At 55.0% G+C, this 18,728-nt stretch overlaps 2 protein-coding genes across 4 annotated transcripts; one reads left to right on the plus strand and one right to left on the minus strand.

Annotated features, from left to right (window-relative positions):
* The first annotated feature begins 1,885 nt into the window (after positions 1–1,885).
* On the plus strand, positions 1,886–10,761 carry NMRAL1 (NmrA like redox sensor 1). Of its 3 annotated transcripts, none has more exons than XM_032704237.1 (6): positions 1,886–2,039; positions 2,216–2,281; positions 2,478–2,716; positions 3,526–3,775; positions 4,245–4,435; positions 5,501–6,929. In XM_032704237.1, the coding sequence occupies exons 2-6, from the start codon at positions 2,242–2,244 to the stop codon at positions 5,669–5,671; spliced, it is 891 nt and encodes a 296-aa protein (XP_032560128.1). In that variant the 5' UTR covers positions 1,886–2,039; positions 2,216–2,241; the 3' UTR covers positions 5,672–6,929. The 3 variants fall into 3 exon arrangements, 2 of the variants coding, with proteins under 2 accessions (XP_032560128.1, XP_032560127.1); XR_004359930.1 differs by lacking the exon at positions 1,886–2,039 and adding an exon at positions 10,752–10,761 and having other exon boundaries at positions 2,048–2,281; positions 2,530–2,716; positions 5,501–6,204; XM_032704236.1 differs by lacking the exon at positions 1,886–2,039 and having other exon boundaries at positions 2,048–2,281; positions 2,530–2,716.
* DNAJA3 (DnaJ heat shock protein family (Hsp40) member A3) lies at positions 6,589–18,365 on the minus strand. Its single transcript, XM_032704299.1, has 13 exons — positions 18,121–18,365; positions 17,080–17,261; positions 16,830–16,957; positions 16,346–16,429; positions 15,508–15,720; positions 14,262–14,414; positions 13,288–13,435; positions 12,474–12,538; positions 11,452–11,580; positions 10,913–11,028; positions 10,468–10,565; positions 8,350–8,466; positions 6,589–7,645 (listed from the first exon to the last, which is right to left on the minus strand). Exons 1-12 carry the CDS (start codon positions 18,363–18,365, stop codon positions 8,363–8,365), a joined length of 1,665 nt encoding a protein of 554 aa, XP_032560190.1. The 3' UTR covers positions 6,589–7,645; positions 8,350–8,362.
* Positions 18,366–18,728: the final 363 nt, after the last annotated feature.

Raw genomic sequence — 18,728 nt, forward strand, 5'->3', positions numbered from 1 at the left:
TTTTGGGGGAGGAAAAGTGAGAGCAAGCAGAAATTTGGATCTCCGGCCACCACACTGGGCCATGTGTCTCCCAAGGATTACTCTGGCACAAGCCTTGCTCTCCGCCAGTCCCAGGGCTGTGCCCAGTAAGGGGTTAAAACCTTTCCTCTGGAAAGTTTTAGGTCTGTTGGTAATGTCCCATATCAGAAGGCTGGTTTCAAGAGGATCTGGCACCTGGGAAGTCCCCCCGGTCATCCCCTTCCCAATAATCTGTAGCTAAAGATCCCTCCCAGCCAAAATGACTGTGCAGAAGCCCCACGCATCCAAATGATTTCTTTGCCACTGTGTATAACACATGCTGCATGCATTTTCCAGGCTGTTTACTTAATTCAACCCCAAATTTCCCAATGTATTTACTAAGCTCAACATGTGGTGTTCCCAGTTGGAAGGGTTTGACTGCAGCCCCTCTGGAAGCTCGGGGGAGCTGAGGGAGGTCACAGGGGAGCTCACAGAGGTGACACAGAGCTCACAGGGGAGCTCACAGGGGAAGTGAGAAAAGCCCTAGAGTTGACTCTGCTTGTTGACTCATGAAGTTGCTTGGTGAGAGAGTGCTTGGGAACCACCCCCAGCTCAGCCCAACCTGCCTGTCACCTGCTCAGTCACCTGCCTGGGGATAAGGAACAGTCCCAGCCCCAGAGGGAGCAGTGGGATGCTCCTGGAGAACAGCCAGTTTTCCACACCAAGAAAATATGGAAAGTACATTTTCAGAGGCCCCACCACCCCTCCTGCTAGGGCAGCACAGGAGTCTGTGAGACTCAGGGGTCCCCGGGGTGGAAGGGACACAACCCCAGCCATCTCCCAGTGGGTTATGCGGGGTTTGTCCCGGGTTTTTAAGCGGGTTTCCTAGGGAGAGAGCAGGCAGCTGGGACTGGGATGGGGATGGGGGTGGGGTGTGGTGGGATGGGATGGGATGGGATGAGGAAGGGATGAGGAGGGGAAGGGATGGGATGGGGTGGGATGGGATGGATGAAGAAGGGATGGGGGTGAGACGGGATGGAATGGGGTGATGGGAATGGGGATGGGATGGGATGGGATGGGATGGGATGGGATGGGATGGGATGGGATGGGATGGGATGGGATGGGATGGGATGGGATGGGATGGGATGGGATGGGATGGGAGGGGATGGGATGGGAGGGGATGGGATGGGATGGGATGGGATGGGGTGGGGTGGGGTGGGATGGGAGGGGATGGGAGGGGATGGGAGGGGGTGGGAGGGGATGGGATGGGATGGGATGGGATGGGATGGGATGGGATGGGATGGGATGGGGTGGGGTGGGGTGGGATGGGAGGGGATGGGAGGGGATGGGAGGGGATGGGAGGGGATGGGATGGGATGGGGTGGGGTGGGGTGGGGTGGGGTGGGGGGGGTGGGATGGGAGGGGATGGGATGGGATGGGATGGGGTGGGATGGGGTGGGATGGGGTGGGGTGGGGTGGGATGGGGTGGGATGGGGTGGGAGGGGATGGGAGGGGATGGGATGGGATGGGATGGGGTGGGGTGGGGTGGGGTGGGGTGGGGTGGGGTGGGATGGGATGGGATGGGAGGGGATGGGATGGGGTGGGATGGGGTGGGGTGGGGTGGGGTGGGGTGGGATGGGATGGGATGGGATGGGGTGGGATGGGATGGGGTGGGGTGGGGTGGGGTGGGGTGGGGTGGGGTGGGACGGGACGGGACGGGATGGGACGGGGTGGGATGGGACGGGGTGGGATGGGATGGGATGGGATGGGATGGGATGGGATGGGATGGGATGGGATGCGCTCGAGCTCGGAGCCCCCTGCCGGCTGTCGCGGCGGTGGGCGGGGCCGGGCGGGGGATGGACATCGGAGCCCCGCCCAGAGTGCGTGAGGAGTCGGGTGGAGTCGAGCAGAGCCGAACGGAGCCGAATATAATCGGGCCGCGCCGAACAGAGAACGAACGTCACCGGGCCGAGCCGAGCCGAGCCGATTAGCCCCGACCCGAGCCGAATTCCGCCGGGAGGAGCCGATTGGAGCGGAGCCGAGGTGAGGATCCGTGTGAGGGGTCCGCGCTCGATGCCCCGGGACCGGCGATGGCTCCGCCGGGACAGGCGATGGCCCCGCAGCCGCCCCGCTCCCTCCCTCCCGTGCCCAGGGACACCCTCCCGAGCGGGACCTGGCCGGGGGCTGAGCCGCGGCCGTGCTGCTTCTCGCCCTGTCAGAGCCCCTGGACCGTCCACGCTGCCTCATGGCCGGCAAGAAGCTGATCGTGGTGTTCGGGGCGACCGGTGAGTGCGACGGGGGAGGCCCGAGGGGGGCGAGGGGCTGAGGCGCCGATGGTGCCGGGGGCCCGGAGGGTGAGAAGTGCCCGCCCGGCCGAGCGGCACCGCGGGGAGCGGGCGGAGAGCTCGGCCCGGGGGGCTCCGTCCCGCGGCCCCAGCGCACCCCGAGCCCCGGGGAGGCCCTGACCGGCTGCACCCGCAGGGGCTCAGGGTGGCAGCGTGGCCCGGGCGCTGCTGGACGACGGCACCTTCAGGGTGCGGGCGGTGACGCGGAGCCCCAGGAAGGAGGCGGCGGAGGAGCTGAAGCAGAGAGGAGCCGAGGTGGTGAAGGCGGATCAGGACGATGAGCCATCGCTGGAGAAGGCCTTGGCGGGTGCCTACGGAGCCTTCGTTGTCACCAACTTCTGGGAGCACTGCAGCAAAGAGAAGGAAATCGAACAGGTACCTGTGCTGGCATTAACTGGGACCACACGTGGAATGGTCAGGGAGCAGGGATCGAGGGACAGCCGTGTGGCATCGGGGTAGGGAGCATGGGACAGCTCTTGGAGCAGCTATGCCAGCCCTGATGGTTTGAGTCTAGGAGAGCCCTGAGGCCTCACGAACACCAGGTTCCAGTTCTCGTAAAGCCAGAACTTGTTCCCTGTTCCCTCACAGTCACGTGGCTGCAAGATGTGGTGTCTTTAGGGAGTTGTTAAATATGTGGCAGAAAGCACTGCCCAGGAGTTGGACTAGCAGGAGTGTGAACACTTGGCTCCTCAGAGCCTGCCTGGGGCAGATCTGGGTCTGTTGCTGTCTGCAGTCCTGTAGTTCTCTGCACTTGCAGCTCTAAGTGCAGCTGTAGTATCCTGTAGTATCAGAGATCTCAAGGGCAGTGCTCACCTCAGGACAGTTTTCCCAGGGTGGCAGCAAACAAAAGATAAGATATGTTGGGGCAGGTATGTTGGCCAGGCAGATTTTTTGGGCTGGTATTTGTGTGCTTGGTGGAGCAGTGAACACCAAAGCTGGAGGATGTGTGGTCTTTCTGAAGTGGGATGGTGTAAGGAGAGGACTCAGCTCCACCTGGATAACTCACTGCGTTCATTGGTGTGCTCAGCCCTGGTCCCATCTGAGGGCTCAAGGTGCTCGGCTGATGTGAGTTGGATCCTGTCCTTCTGCCCAGCCCTGCAAAGGGGAAGGGGGGTGTGAGGATGATGAAAGCCCCCCCAAATGTCCTGTTCCCCTCTTGATGGCCACCTTCTTCCTTTGCTCAGGGAAAGCGACTGGCCGATCTCTCGAAGCGCCAGGGGCTGCAGCACGTTGTGTTCAGTGGCCTGGAGAACGTGCACAAGCTGACGGGGGGCCAGCTGGAGGTGCCGCACTTTGATGGCAAAGGTGAGGTGGAGGAGTATTTCCAGAGAACTGGTGTTCCCACCACGGTCATCCGGCTGCCGTGCTACTTTGAGAACTTCCTCTCCATCTTCAAGCCACAGAAGGCCCCGCAGGGAAACACCTTTGTCCTGGGTAAGCAGGAGCTGTGGGTCACTGTCCTGTAACAAGTGTTCTTGTCTGCTCCCACTATGCAGGGGCTGAGGGGTGGAGGAACCACCAGGGCTGTGGGCTGATGGGGTAAAGAGGCTTGACCACAGCAAGTTGTTGCTGCATTATGGTCCTTCAGACCTGTTTGGTGGCCTGCAAGAGATCAGTGACATTCTGGGCCTGTTTGTGGTGCTGAGGGCTGCTCTGCAGATCCTGCAGTGGCTCTGGACACCCCAAGTGCCTGCATTTGGGATGGTGGAGGTGGGGAGGCTGCAGATCCAGGTGAGTCACGGTGCTGCTCTGGCTGTCACGGCCTCATAGCTCAGTCCTTACCATACGGATGGGTGCTCTCATCCCTTCCTCACCCTGTGCTCAGAGGCTGAGTGCTGAAAACTCCAGCTGTACCTCCTCAGAGCTGGGCTGCACTGCAGCTGGGATCAATCTCTCCGTACAGAGCTGCCCACGGGGGACACCCCGATGGACGGGATGGCCGTGGAGGACGTTGGGCCTGTTGTGGTTTCCCTGCTGAAGTCCCCAGGGGAGTACATGGGCCAGGTGATGGGGCTCAGCACCGGCAAGCTCACCGAGGCAGAGTACGCCGCCGTCCTCTCCCAGCAGACGGGCAAGACTGTGACAGCCAGCAAGGTAGGACTCACAGCTCAGTGTATGGGCTTGGTACAGCCCAGCACTGGTGCCCAGGGTTAATCCTGCTGCCCCTGCGTGCGGCTGGAGCACAGCCTGGCACCTAAATTGCCCTGTTGGCATTGTCACTGGGATAGCTTATGCTCGTGGAGCACACAGGTGTGCCCAGGCAGGCCTGTGCCTGGCTCCAAGGGATAACTGAAGTGGGATGTCTCCAGAGGAACCAGGGATGAGCACCTATAGAACAGGTCTCTGCTGCATGCCCTTCCCTTCAGCATGGCTTCCCCCAGGGCCTTGCTGTGTCACCATTACAGCACTCCTAGCTCAGTGCTGTGTCACCATTACAGCACTCCTGGCCACTCCCTGCCCCTGCATAACTTCTTTTTACTGTTTGTTTGCATTTTGGCTGTGCCTCCGGCAGCCAGTACAATGGACAAGAGGTGTGGTAGCTCTCTGCTTTGAGAACCAAGTGCATTTCAGCACAAAGCACCTCTGATGCTCTCTGCAGGTTCTGCCCCCTCACCCCGGGACAAAGAAGCAGCTCTTTTCCTCGCCAGCGCAGTGCAGAAGCACAGGGATCCCCAGGTTGCCACTGGTTTCTCCCCCTCCACCTGGGGAACTGGGACTTTGTTTCTTCTGAAAGTTTTTGATTGCATCATTTGTTGTTTATTCAGATTTTTTTTCCTTTTCCACACTTCTACCTGAAGTTTCTTAATTTCTAAGTTGCAGTCTTGTTAAACTAAGACACCCTTAGCCATAGCTTGTGCCCTGGTTCAGGTAAGGGCTCCCTTGTAGTTGCTCCAGGCCTCTGCCTCAGGGAAGAGTCAGTTCCATGCCCAGGCCAGCTGTGTGCCAGAGCTAGGTGCTGGCTCTAGGCTGGGAGGGCTGTTCCCTGCCAGGCAGAGCTGCTTCCTTTGCTCAGCCCCAGCAGAAGTGCCTTGCAGAGCCCTCCTCACCGGTGGCAATGCTGTGACAGGCTGCTCTAACTGAGCCCTCAGCTTCCCCACACGGGCTGAGGGAAAGCCCCAGCAGGCTGTGAAAGAGCTTTTTCCCCAATTCTCTTGGCAGATCTCCCCAGAGGAGTACGAGAAGCGTGACTTCCCCGGGGCCAAGGAGCTGGCTGCCATGTTCCGTTTCTATGCCCTGAAGCCCGACCGAAACGTGGCCCTGACCATGAAGCTCAACCCCAAGGCCCGCACCTTCCAGCAGTGGGTGGCAGACAACAAGGCTGCCTTCTGAGCCTTCCCCTCCCTGCTCTTCCTCCTCAGCTTCTGTGCCAGGTAGGGGAAACTGGCTCAGGTGCCCCGAGCACCGCTGCCTTCCCAGTAGTGCCCCAGGGAGAGGCTGATCCTGCCCCGGCTGGGGAGAGCTTGGTCCATGTGCTGGTCCATGCGAGTGCTCCTGCAGCTTGGTTGAGACTATTTAGGCAACCAGAACAGGAGGAAGGGCTGCACAGCACAGGTAGACGGGTGGGAGAAGTGCTATCTTTGCACACTGTCCTCAGGGAGGTGTTTCTTTAGTCATGCTGGGTGTTTTAGGCTGGTGGTGGCTCATTTTCCCAGGGTCATGCCCTTTCCCAGGCAGCTCTGAGCATAGGGCAGCACTTGGTGGGCTGAAGGTGTGTATCCCTGGGCCCCAAGGCAGGTACCTTGGGACACCTTCACAGCAGGTACCCATGGCCAGTGTTGCTGCAGGCTCCTAAGCAAGCTGAAAACATAATGATTTCTCCATGGACCTGATTTAGGCACTGCAGGTGAAACAGGGACTGTGCAGTCAATTCCTATGCACGTAACACAAAAGCTGAGCCTGATTCCTCAAGTCATACAGGTCTGGGCCTGACCCTTGGGCTCCTGGAGGTAATTTCCATCACTTTAGGATCATGCAGCTAATTTCAATCACTGTCCCCGTGAGTTGAGTAAAACTGAAGTCTTTCAAGACTCAGTGGAAAAGCCCCTTCCCCCTCACCCTTATATGCTTAAGGTACTGCTCAGATTTGGCAGCTTTTCCTGTGCTTAAAATCAATCCCAGCCCCAAGAGATGCTCAAGCCCCCCAACCCTTGTCCCTCTTTGTCCCAGAAACCTTCATTCCTATTACTGGGGCAGGGAAAGCACGTGACAGACCAGGTGGAAGAGCAGACAAGGCAGCAAGGCACAGCACATGTTAAATATCTTTTATGAAGTCCATCTTATTTACATGGATACAGAATCACTTTACAGACAGTTTAATCAGGAGGCAACGCGTGCTTTATTTCAGCAAATTAAGAAGGGCAAGACTACAACATGTCCCCATTTAACTGGTTATTAGTACGTGGGCTGATGGTACCTGCACGGTATCACTAACACAGTAACCATGGGATACTCACTGCAAGAGCTCAGCTGCACCTGGAAGGAGTGATCCACCTCACTTGCACTCTCACACATGTAAAACAACGATGCTCTGACCAATCCTTTATGCTACGGGTGTTGCGCTAAGGTAATAAAAAGATTTTGTCCCCAAGGGCTTGGTGATCAACTTGTACCCGTTCAGAAGCGACAGCAGTTGTGTGGTAACTTTAGTTATTTGGGGGTTAAACCTGAGGCAAAGTGCAGATGCCACCACTGCTCTGTGCAGGCAATCAGCAGGGCTGAGAAAGCCCACAGGGCACGTGGGCTTGGACAAGGCCCAGGGAGATTCCACTCGGAGCTGTGCAGGGCAGCAGGGCTGTCGTGAAGACAGGGTTAAACCTCCCTGACCCACCAGGTCTCCTGGGAGAAGGTGAGCAGTGGTGAGTTCACCAAGCACACCTGGCATTGCAAAGGGCACCTGAGAGAGCAACAGGTGGAGACTTGGGCTCCATACAGCAAACTGCTCTGCTCTGTGCTGGAAGGACAGTTTATTTCACATTTCTTCTGGTTTGGATTCTAAATAATACTTCAACTTTAATTTTTACCCAATGAGCTTCCAGCAGCAGTAGGGCTGTGGAGCAGCCTCCAGAGAGCCCCATCTCTGCAAAGCTGGCATTTTCCTTCACTGCCAGTTCCTTGGATGGTGTGGGGGGGTTGTATCACGATGGGTGTTGGTGCCTCGGTGGTCTGTGGCCTCTCCAGCTGAGATTCTTGCTGTGCTGCCAACTGACATCCTGTGCTCTCCAGAGCCTGCTGCCAGAAAGATTCACCCCCAACTGCACAGATGACCTGCTGCTGCTGGCTCCTAGTTCCCAGTAGAACGTTTCCCTGCGGTTGAAATGAGAGGAAAGTTTAGATTTCCTGGCTGAGTTAGCACACTGCCAACTTTGGGAGCACCTCCCCTCCCAACCTGCCACAGTCAGCCACGCCAAACAGACAAGTTTGAAGCCTACAAAGATGCAAAGCTGAGCCCCTGGAATCCAAGACACCATGTGTGCTGTAGATGATTCTAAGTCCCAGTGGTCCCTCAGAGCAGCCAAGACTCACTGAAGGCACGTGAGTTATACACTGGTCTGGTGTGTGGCAAGGCCTTGCTGTGCTCTGTGACAAAGGCTGACTCCTCCCTGGTGCTGTAAGCCCGTGGCAGGGGCGAGTCCACCCCAGTGTGCTGGCACCCCTGTGCCTCTGGCAAGGCTGGGCTTTGCGTGGCAGAACCCGGTCTAGTGGGACCAGCTAACGGGAACAACCTCTGTGCTCGGAACCAGGCACAGCTACTGGGTGGACACGGGAGCAGAGCTGCAGGGGAGGCCCAGCCACCTCCCTAAGGATGCACCCAGCATCTGTGCAGCTTTTGGCTGCAGCAACAATGCAGTTTAATCCCTGGCTTGTTGCTCCAGGTCCCAGGGCACAGCTAGGGTTTTGCACACCCGTGGCTGGAAGGCCTGAGGCTAAGTGAGAAGCAACCTTTTTGTGCTCCCAAGAAGTGCTCAGTGCGGGGAAAAGACAACAGTGAAACACAACAGGCCTCCTACCTCAGATGGGGTGTCAGGAGGTAAACATTTTCTTAAGTTTGGAAAGGAATCCCTCCTTGTTCTCCTCAGCCTCAGGCCTATCCCCGCCTGTAGCAGCGCTAGCCTTGGCCCTGCCACCTGGACACAAACAGCAAAGGGCCGCAGTCAGAGACATCTCCCACCAGTACCAGAGGGTTATTTTAGACAGGGAATGGTCAAGCAAAGGCAGCTGGTTGTGCTGCATCCTCACATGGCAGTAAGATACACACAACCACTTGGCACTGGAGAGATCCCAGAAAAGCCAACCAGGGGCTCAGGTTCCACCATTCCCTTCCCCTCTCCCCAGCCCTCCAACTGATGAGGGAAATCCTCACGGGCTTTGGAAGCAAGCACTTGGAATTGAGAGTCTGCCACTAAAAAGCGATCACAGCCAGCCAGGGCTTTACAGGGTTAAAAAAGCTGTCCTGGTGGTCTGTGGAACAAGCTAGTCCTGTTTCAAGGTTGTGTCCTTGCAAAGCAGTGCAAAACCATACCAGGAGCCTGATTTGTGTCATTGCAAGCAGTGCTCAGACAAACAGTATCAAGGAGAAAATGAACTCAAAGTAGAATTAAAAAGACTACAAGTATTTCAGACCAAGTGTCCAGATAAGGAATCTTATAACTGTCCTGTATATAGAGGTCCTGAAAAGTTGTTAGTCCCTCCAGAAGTGGCTGCAGCAAGAACAAAGGAGATCTCTTTGCTAATCTGCTTTTTCTACAGTAAATCCATCAATAACAAGATCCCAAAATCCTCCTAAAGCTTTTTCTGCACACAGAGAACACAAAGTCCAGCACTCCCCATCCTCCCAGGGCTGAGTGCTGGGCTCAGACTGATGCAATGGAATGAAATCCCGAGGCAGAACACGCCTCTGTCCACCCGGGGCATTGCACTGCTGCTGCCTGGAGCGAGGACACACCTTCAGCAACAGCCTGTCTCTACACTGCAACCTACTGGGGGTTGTTTTAATCTACCTTGCTGCTTCATCGCGATGAAAACTAGAAAGTTTGCTTTTTAAAAAAAATTAGTTTGGAGAGTGGTTTTTTCCCTTTGGCACACAAATGCCTTTAAAAAGCTGGAATGGAAGTTCAGTGGTCAGAGCACTCTCCCCTTCCCCCCATGGGTGACTGTAACATGGGAAAGACATAACTTCTATATTAGGAAAGCACTATAAAACAGAACACTGGGAAATATTTGGCAGATGCTGCCTTCCAGTATCCCACACCTGAGCCTATATTCCTGAGGCTTTGGCATGTAGTACAGCAGACCTGAGTTCCTGGGATCATTGAGCAGCTCTGAAAGGCTCCCACCTTTGCCTCGTCTTAAATGCTCTGTTTGCTTTCAAGCCAAAAAAGGAATCCAAATGGCTTTAAAAAGTTCATTGTTCCAATTAAGCAAGGAAAAACTGTTTTCCAGTACTGAAAGACAAAGCTCCTTCCTTATTATTTCACCATGTGTTCTGCCTTTAGCTGCTGTCCTTGCCAGGTACCTCACCCCAGAAACTTAAAACAATTGCTGAATCTCTTCTCCATCTGCAGCTGGAAGAGCAGCTCCCTGCTGACTCTGCTCCTCCATCACGGTGGCCACTGTCTACTGACAGCCAACACTCGGCACCAATGGACACTTCTACCCCAGGTTCCCCCACGTGCCCAGGGCACAGCCTGACAGCAGAACTTCCCATCAGCATTCCAGGAGAAACATCCTGCTGCACAGTCAGAAGCACAGCAGATGGACTTGCATGGAAAACTGGCCTGAAGGATCTTGTCTTTTCCTACCTCTCTAAGGAGAGTCCTGGCACAGGAGCAGGAGGCATTCACCACAGCTCGTCAGGACCCTGAGTACCTCAGTCCCTGCCCTCTGTTCACACACAGATTTGACAAGTACTGGAGCAAAGCTTCCTGGGAAGAGGCTGCCTCCCTGCTTTGCGCTACAGCCTGTTAACACCACACTACAACCACATCCAAAATACCAGGCTCGGCAGGCAGCGCTGTCACAGCACCTCGAGGTGACCCTGGCTCACCTTCCTCCCCAGGAACGCTCAGGAAGCGCTCTGCACACCCACACCAGCTCCACCAGGAAGGAGCAGGAGATCCCCCGCTCACCTGACGCTGTGTTTGTGACCCCGTTCACTGTGCCATCCACGTCCGGCTCGTCCTCCGCGTAGCTCATCATTAAGGCTCGCTGGCGATCCGTCAGCCTCCTGTGGGCCCGACACAGGGCATGGTTAGGGCTGTCCTCGGGGGCAGCTGTACCTACAGCCCTCCTGAAACCTCTCCAGCAGCACCCACGAGAGGCAGGTACTGGAATTACAAGGTGAACACACCAGGAATACACCAGGAATCCCTACAGTGAGCCATCTATAAATAATAACCACACAGTGGAAGAGGAGAGACAGGATCCGCTGCATTTCACTCCACTGCAGTGAAAATCAAAAAATATCTTGAAGTGCTTGAGAGGAACCATAAGGAATAAGAATTTTCACAAATTCTGACTGTCTTTTTGCAAGAAGTTCAAGATTTTGCAGAAACTTGCTTTAGCTCTACTTACTGAGGGACTTTTATCTTTATGTGGATGTAGTGGTCTCCATAGCCATAACTGTTGACCTTGGGAATGCCTTTCCCACTCATTCGAATTCTCTGGTCTGGCTGAATACCAGGGGGTATCTATAAACACAGATGCCACATTTATTACTTTAGTTTAACCATTTATATAGTAATTAGGTGTCTATAAAAATTATCTACTTCACCAGCAAGCTTCAAAGTAGGATAGGAGAGCTCTGGTACACTCAGGACACATGCTGAAGCTGTGTCAGTAACGATGGAAAAGCTTTTCAAGGAATGAGTAAAGAACCTGGCACAGCCTGTAGCCCTTGGATGGGATTTGTCCAGCAATCCCTTCCTTTCCCTGTCCCTTCACAGTGACAAGAAAGGAGCTGTGACACAGCAGGTCACAAGCTACCCGAGGCTCAATCCTGAAGGAATCTGAAACATGATACTGGCAGACTTGGGAGATTTTCCCCACCTTTGCAGCAAAGGAGAAGCCTCTCCTTTGCCCCACTGATTCATGCCCAACATAATGGTACTTACTGTGATGTTGATTGTCTCGTACAAGCCTTGACATCGGGCTGTGCCTCCCAGCACAGCCTGTGCTACTGAGATCAGGAGATCCGAATGAATATCTGCTCCATTCCTTCTGAACACAGAACTTTTCTGAACCTAAAAGGCAGGGAAGTTCCAAGGTGAAGTGAGCACACCACCACAAAGTTCTCCCGGTAAACTGCTCTGAAGGGTCTCAGAAGAAAATAAACCAGCCAGACCCTTTATACCATCCACAAACTGCTCATCTAAGAACTGTGAGTTAATATTTGGTCTTTTAGAAAAACACAGATCTTGACACAACCATAATTAGCCAAAAGCTTAGGAGGATCCCTGCTTCCTGCCTCAGCACTTCCCTCCCCTAATGCTGCTATTAAATTATCTGTGTCAATATGGTTCTGCAGAGACAGACACTGCCTTCTCCAAGTATCCTGAACAGGAGAAAGCCAGAAGGGAAGAGGGAGGGAAGCACCTCTGCAGTGGCTTCACAAGCTGGAAGAGAATTAAATCCTCCTGCACCACAAAAGAGGTGTTGAAAAAAATTTTCTCCTTGACAGAGATGTGTGTGACAGGATTCTGCAAAGAGAAGAGGCCCAGCTACAGCACAGGTGCAAAGCAGCCCTGAAGGTGGATCTGCTGGAGGACACTCGACCAGCCAGCCTGCTGCAGGCATTCCCACAGCCCTCCTCAGCACTCTCATCCCTGCCTGCAGGCAGCTCCTTCACATTTCCAAGTCAAAAACTCGAGGCATGAAGAACCTACTCTGCATTTTTATTCACACTACCCTCAGGGCCTGGTCCTGGAACAAGCAGCTGGATTCTTCATGAGCAGATTCAAAGTGACCCCCCTTGTTACAATGCAAATCTCCTGCTGTCTCAGAAAGTTCACAGGGATCGTGTTTCATCAGATATTCCAAAGGATCACTCACTCTCCCTCCTCTGCCCATTCTGCAGCCACTTCCCAGGCAGCTGAAAGGGAAAAAACAACTTACACATACAACTTACAATACATACCCTGAACGTAATGAAAATTTCCTTCTTCCCCACAGGCATCCGAACTGTCTGCCCATCCTCAACTCCTGCAATTGGAACAAGAGGGAATGTTACCTTGGGTTACAATCTATGTGTTACACATGTATCTACAACCCTGCCAAACCCAAGAGCTGCCCACCACTGCAGCACATGCACATCCTGGAGCACAAGGCATGAGATCTCCCAGCAGGCATCACAGTGACACTCTACAGGAGCTGTGGCCCAAGGAAGAAGGTATTTATACCTCTGAGGTGATCACTGTGCCCCAAGCAGGCTCATTGGTTCAATCCCTACAGAATTCTTCAGAGAAATGCATCAGATTAAAGAACACAGCAGCCTCAACGAGCTGCAGGAAAACTTCAGGCTGCTCACCCAGGGTGGTCTCAAAGAAGTCTTCAGTCCCACCACTGTCTCATCCTCTCTGGTGAGGAAGGCCATCAGCACACCCTTCTGAGCCAAGCCAAGGCTTTCAGGATTCCCACCCTCTCCCCACGCTTTATCAAGGACAAATGGAAGACCCATGGCAACAAAACCTTTGGAGAGTTTCACTCTTCAGAGCCTGCCTAGGAGGATCCAGACAAGAACCAAAGCTCAGGAAGGGCAAAGCCAACATTTCTATCCATGGCCAGAAGGTTCATCTCATCATTAGCCCCTTCCATTGACCTGCTTTGTCTGAAAGACAAACTTCTCTGCAGCAGAACTCCTTTCGTTGCTCTCGCGTTCGTACCCGTTGGCCAAGTGGCAGGAAATAACTACATTCATTTAACAGAGAGCAGCACACGAGTACAACACTGACCAGCTGGCACAGGAACCATCACTGTCTTCTTCTGCTTGGTTTGCCCCGTTCCCCGGCACACGACGCAGGGCGTGGTTATGATGGAGCCCCGGCCGGCGCAGCGCCGGCACGTGGATCTCATCACAAAGGGGCCCGTGTTTATCGTTTCCTGGGGAGGGAAAAGGTTGTACAAGCACTGAGTACCACGGTGGTACTTTTCACCCAGCATGTTCGAGTTCTAATCACACACACACACAGCCTGTAAGGACAGTAATATCCTTTAGCAAGGGCTGGAGCAGAAAGCTGGCTCTGAAATCCTAAGAGGATGCTGGGTGGGAGAAGCTGGATGAGGTTCTCTTGCCAGCGCATTCCAAATTCCACTGAACACCATCACTACTACAAACAAGGGGAAGGGAAACACAACACCTTCCATCTCCAGCCTTTAACACACAAGAAGGAACAAAGCTCCTTACAGTGCTACAGACATCTGTGCTGTGAGGAATCCAAGGACAATCCACTTTCCTGCAGTGTCCAGGAAAACGTTACAGAGACTAAGCTCTGGAGTGAACTGTGAGAGCAGCCCTCCAGACCGTAGTACATGAGGAATCAGATGCATGGAAACTCAAAGCCTGGCAGCTCCATTATTACCTGCATCTCCTTACTTCATGGTTACCCTGGGGCTATCATTACCTTCCTCCACCCCCAAGTCAAAGGATCCCATTTAACGCCCAAGCAATTTCAGAGCCCTTACGTGGCATGAATATGGTTTGTACAATAGCAGAGAATCCATCCTGAGGGCCTGTGCTTTCAGCTGAGCACAGCACTCCTTTAACACTAAGACAATCTTCCTAGGGCTGATTAGCATCAAGCTGACATTAACTCGGCTTTACCTGAGATCAGCTGTTGACCGGGGTGAGAATTTTTCACCATGGACTGAACTGATCTGCCCCAACAAGGAAAAGCACAGCAGAACTGGTGTCCTACAAAGCACTCACCATGCCTGTGCCGTTGCAGTAGTGACAGCGCTGCACTTTGGTGCCCGGTTCGTGCCCTTTGCCATCGCACCGCTCGCAGGAGTCTTGGATGTTCACCACAATCTCCTTGTTAACACCTTTTGCAGCTTGGGTGAACGTCAGTTCCATGATATACTGCATAGGAAACACAGTATTGATCTGTGACTGATGTGTGATAGGGTCTTAAACAGATTGGTTTAGGCCAAATACCAAACAATGCTGAAAATAGATCCAGGTAACGGAGCGGGAGGAAGAAACAGACAGGCAAACCCTTCTGAATGACTGTGCATCTAATCTGAAGAATCAATAATCTATCTGAAATAAATAAAAAAGGGATGCAAAAGGATCGCAGACATTATAGGAATGATGGTTACCCCCGGCTGATAAGCATCAGGTTGTGTGGCAGCAATGAGAATTTTTATGAAAATGCTGTGTAGCAGCAACAAGATTTAAAAATAGAAAAGAAAGAAGTAAAAATAGAAGTCGAGTGTTTCCCTGCTCTCAGGAAAAGCCTTTTTTTGTTTCTAAAGGTTTTGTTCCATGGGAATGCAGCAACAAGTGAGGCTGAAGGGTTTCCATCCCAATGGCAGTGGCTGCTCTTTCCCAATTAACTTTTTCTTTGTCAAGTGAAGTCATCAGCAAAGATGACTGCACATAAGAGGACATTCTCTTTATAGTAAAAAAGTCACTTTTAGTAAAGCCAGAAGTACCAGAAACACTTGGTATTTGAAGACAGCACATGAAATAAAGGAGCATTCAGCTGCAGCACAAAGAACAAGACACGTTCTATTATGGGCTCCACTGCAAAGTTAAACTAATTAGGTTGCAAAATTAAAGCAATTAAGCAGCCAAACCTATCGCCGGAAGGCCTGGTTTACAGTTACAAGGTGTTTTGTGGGTTTTAGCATTACAGATCACAGCAGGCATATGCAAATCAACCTGCAGCAGCAAAGATGCCTCTACAGCGATGGAACTGTTGGGCAGCACCGACTGGTGTCAGTAAACACCAGAGGAAGGAGCTCAAGTCCAGAAAAAACAACTCTGTCTGGAGATGCAGCTTATCAAAAATTTGACTCTCCCCCCATGCCATGGGATACTCACAGAGTGACATTCCCAGAAATAACTCTCTGCTGAAGCTCTTGCTCCCAGAGTGCTCTGTGACAGACCAGTGCGTCCCTCCCCAGCTTCTGAGTTTTTAATTCCACTTCTAAACAAAGGCACCTCCTACCTCCTGTGGCTGGTCAAAGACACTCTGAAAATCGCCGAAAGGAGATCCCGAAAACTCCCCAAAGATCTTCCGGAAAAGCTCCTCGGGATCAATGGAGGGGCCGCCGCTCCAGTACTGCCGCCCCGTGCCGGCGCCGGCCCCGGCAGCACCGGCCTCGAAGCTCGCTGTGCCATAGGCATCGTACTGCTTCCGCTTCACCTCGTCACTCAGCACCTGGGGGGGACAGAACGGTGCCATCTGGGCATGGTACGGATCCCCAGGGCCCTGGAGAATCCCTGGCTCTGGCACTGCCCCCACGAGCCCAAGCTTATCAGACTCTCCTGCCGTCGGGAGGGCTCGCTGAGCTCTCAGTGCCACAAGCTGCTTCTTCCTCTCTTGGCTCAAAATCAGGAAAATGACAATCTTACTGATTTATAATAAGCAAGAATAACTTGCTTATTACGTAATCAGTCATTAATACATCAGGTGAAAGCTGGTAACAGTGCTGGGGTTAAAAAAAAAAAAACAGGGCTGGGGAAGCACAATGAAGGTTCCTCTGTCTCAAACACCTATGGACAGGTTTTTTATTTGATTATTTATTTTAAGCTGACAACGATCCCATGGAAGTGACTGCTGCATCCATGCCAGTGACTTACTCCTAAGGAAGAGCACAAACTGAAAGAGCCCAAAGCACCTAAACCAGATACTTGGGCCAAGTAATTTCCTGGAGACACCGTTAGGACAGAGGTGCTCCAGCCTGAAGTGCATCAAAAAACAGCCACGGTTTTACAGGAAATGTTTCCCCTCATCTACCCTCCAACCTTTCCTCCTCTTCATCACGATGAAATCCTGCTGTTACCTCGTAGGCTTCTGCCAGCTGAGAGAACTTCTCCTTTGCTTTGGGGTCATCCTTGTTTGTGTCAGGGTGGTATTTCTTTGCCAACTAAACAACAAAAACAAACCATTAGAGACAAGCAAGGAGTTATTTACTTCAGTGTATCTCACATGCCAGGAAAAACACATTGGGCAGAGCTCGGAATACACTATCTCTATTTCAGGGAACTAAATCCCTTCATTTTCCATTATCAACCCAATATAAGGAACTACAGGAGCTGCTCCTGATCCTCCCACCAAGCCTAGATCTTTCTGGAAGGAGATCGTGAGGTGACACCACAGGCAGACTACACTTTGGAAGAGATCCCCAATGCCATGTGCTGAGCTGTCCCACTGCTCCCTCTCCTTGTCTCCAGGGGGGATCTCAAGGGGGGATTTGCTCTCTGCCACACCGGACAGGCAGCGAGGCAGTTCTGTCCCTGTCCCCGCGCAGCTCCGGCCGGACGCACCTGGTAATAGGCCTTCTTGATCTCCTTCTGGGTGGCGGTGCGGGGCACCCCCAGCACCTGGTAATAGTCCTCCTTGGTGCGGGCCCCGCTGCTGTGGAAGGCGGCGGCGGCGGCAGCACGTTTCGTCCCTGCGGGAGGGGAGACAGAGGGGCCGCGGTGAGGGCCGGGCCGGGCAAGAGGAGGGACACAGCCGGGGGAAGGACCCGCGCCCCACCGCCGTCCCCCGTCCCTGCCCTGCCGCCTCGCTCACCCGCGGCGCAGAGCCCAGCTCGGAGCAGCAGGAGGCGGCGCGGGGCACGGGCGGGCGGGACGCGGAGCCCGCGGAGCAGCAGCAGCAGCGGCGGCGGCCGCGCGTTCCCCGCCCCGCGCCCCGCGGCCGCCCCGACCCACCGCGACGCGCTCACGGCCGCCATCTTGGCCCACGCGCGGCGCCTGCGCACAGCCGCGGCAGGGAGGGACCGCGCGTGCGCGGCAGCGCCGCGCCTGTGGCGGCGCTATGGCTGCGCATGCGCGGGGCTCGGCTGAGGCGGCGAGGTCGGAGCGTGAGGGCACCGTCTGAGCCGCCTGGGGACCCTCAGAGCCCCCGGGGGGACCCTCAGAGCCCCGGGGGGATCCTCAGAGCCCCCGGGGGGACCCTCAGAGCCGCCTGGGGACCCTCAGAGCCCCCGGAGGGACCCTCAGAGCCCCGGGGGGACCCTCAGAGCCCCCGGGGGGACCCTCAGAGCCGCCGGGGGGACCCTCAGAGCCCCGGGGTCGCTCAGAGCCCCCCACGACACCCTCGGAGTCCCCGGCGGGGCGAGGGCAGGGACAGTTCAGCCCTGTGAGCCGGGAACTGCCAGGCACCACCGTGCCCGGCCATGCCGCACCCCTTGCGACACGCTGGGGCAGCCAGGGCTGGGAAACCCTGCCCGGTGCTCTGGGACAGGGGTCTGCGCCCTTCCGGGGTTGCTCTCGTCCCCCTAGCAGGGGAAATATTGTCATAGGTCGGGAAAAAAGGCTCTGAAGCCGCAGCGACACGGTGCCCACCCTGACAGAGCACCCACCATAACACAGCACCCCGACACAGCGCCCACCCACAGCACTTGCACAGTGGCCAGGCAGGCAAGGTGAGCGTACAAACTGACACACTGCCCTGACACAGCACCCACCATAACACAGCACCCACCATAACACAGCACCCAGACACAGCACTCTGACACAGCAACCACCCTGACGCACCACGCTGGCACAGCACCCTGGCACAGCACCCACACTGACACAGCACCCTGACACACCGCCTGTCCTGACACACCGCCCACACTGAGGCAGCAGCTTTTCTCTAGGGAGGAGGATAATTCGTGCCAAGCGCGTCTCTCTCCCACCTCCGTCACCAGGCGCCTCGGAACGCTCCTCAGCGGAGGTTCGGCCCTGCAGAGCGTGGGAGGCCGCAGCAGCGGGGCTGAGCAGCGAGGGGGATGTGTCAGATGCTGCCGGCTCCTGCTGGCGTGTCACAGCCCGGGTGAAAGCAGAGAAAGAGGCCTGGGCTCCACCGGGCATGGGTGACACCCAGGCTCTACCAAGCATGGGTGAGACCCAGGCTCCAGCAAACGTGGGCTATGGCAGAGCCGGGCCCAGAAGGCTCAGCGGGCTCAGATCCAGAGCTCCTTCTCCTCCCCCCCCGGCAGCTGTGTGTGCACACAAAGGTCTCTGTTCACTGCCGGCTGCGAGGCCATAGGGGATGAGGACACTGTGCCCACGGCACTGGAAACTTCCCGCTCCCCTCATCCTCCCTGCCCAGAGCCCGAAGGAACGTCTGCCCTTGTCTGGCAGGAGAGCTGGGTGACAGCCGGGGATCACAAGCCGGGGTGCCCCTGGGGCCGGTGACCCCGATCCTCTGCGGGAGACAGGGAAGGGGCTGGC

Source organism: Chiroxiphia lanceolata, chromosome 16, assembly GCF_009829145.1.
Source record: "Chiroxiphia lanceolata isolate bChiLan1 chromosome 16, bChiLan1.pri, whole genome shotgun sequence".
Lineage (NCBI taxonomy): Eukaryota > Metazoa > Chordata > Aves > Passeriformes > Pipridae > Chiroxiphia > Chiroxiphia lanceolata.

Excerpts from the sequence above, each read along its gene's own strand:
- NMRAL1 (XM_032704236.1), top strand. The coding sequence starts at position 2,070 with ATGCCCCGGGACCGGCGATGGCTCCGCCGGGACAGGCGATGGCCCCGC. Across the intron at positions 3,776-4,244 it reads GGGAAACACCTTTGTCCTGG|AGCTGCCCACGGGGGACACC; the intron begins GTAAGCAGGAGC and ends CTCTCCGTACAG. Across the intron at positions 4,436-5,500 it reads AGACTGTGACAGCCAGCAAG|ATCTCCCCAGAGGAGTACGA; the intron begins GTAGGACTCACA and ends TTCTCTTGGCAG.
- DNAJA3 (XM_032704299.1), bottom strand. The coding sequence starts at position 18,365 with ATGCCCGGTGGAGCCCAGGCCTCTTTCTCTGCTTTCACCCGGGCTGTG. Across the intron at positions 16,958-17,079 it reads AGCTGGGCTCTGCGCCGCGG|GGACGAAACGTGCTGCCGCC; the intron begins GTGAGCGAGGCG and ends CCCCTCCCGCAG. Across the intron at positions 11,581-12,473 it reads AAATTTTCATTACGTTCAGG|GTTCAGAAAAGTTCTGTGTT; the intron begins GTATGTATTGTA and ends CCTGCCTTTTAG.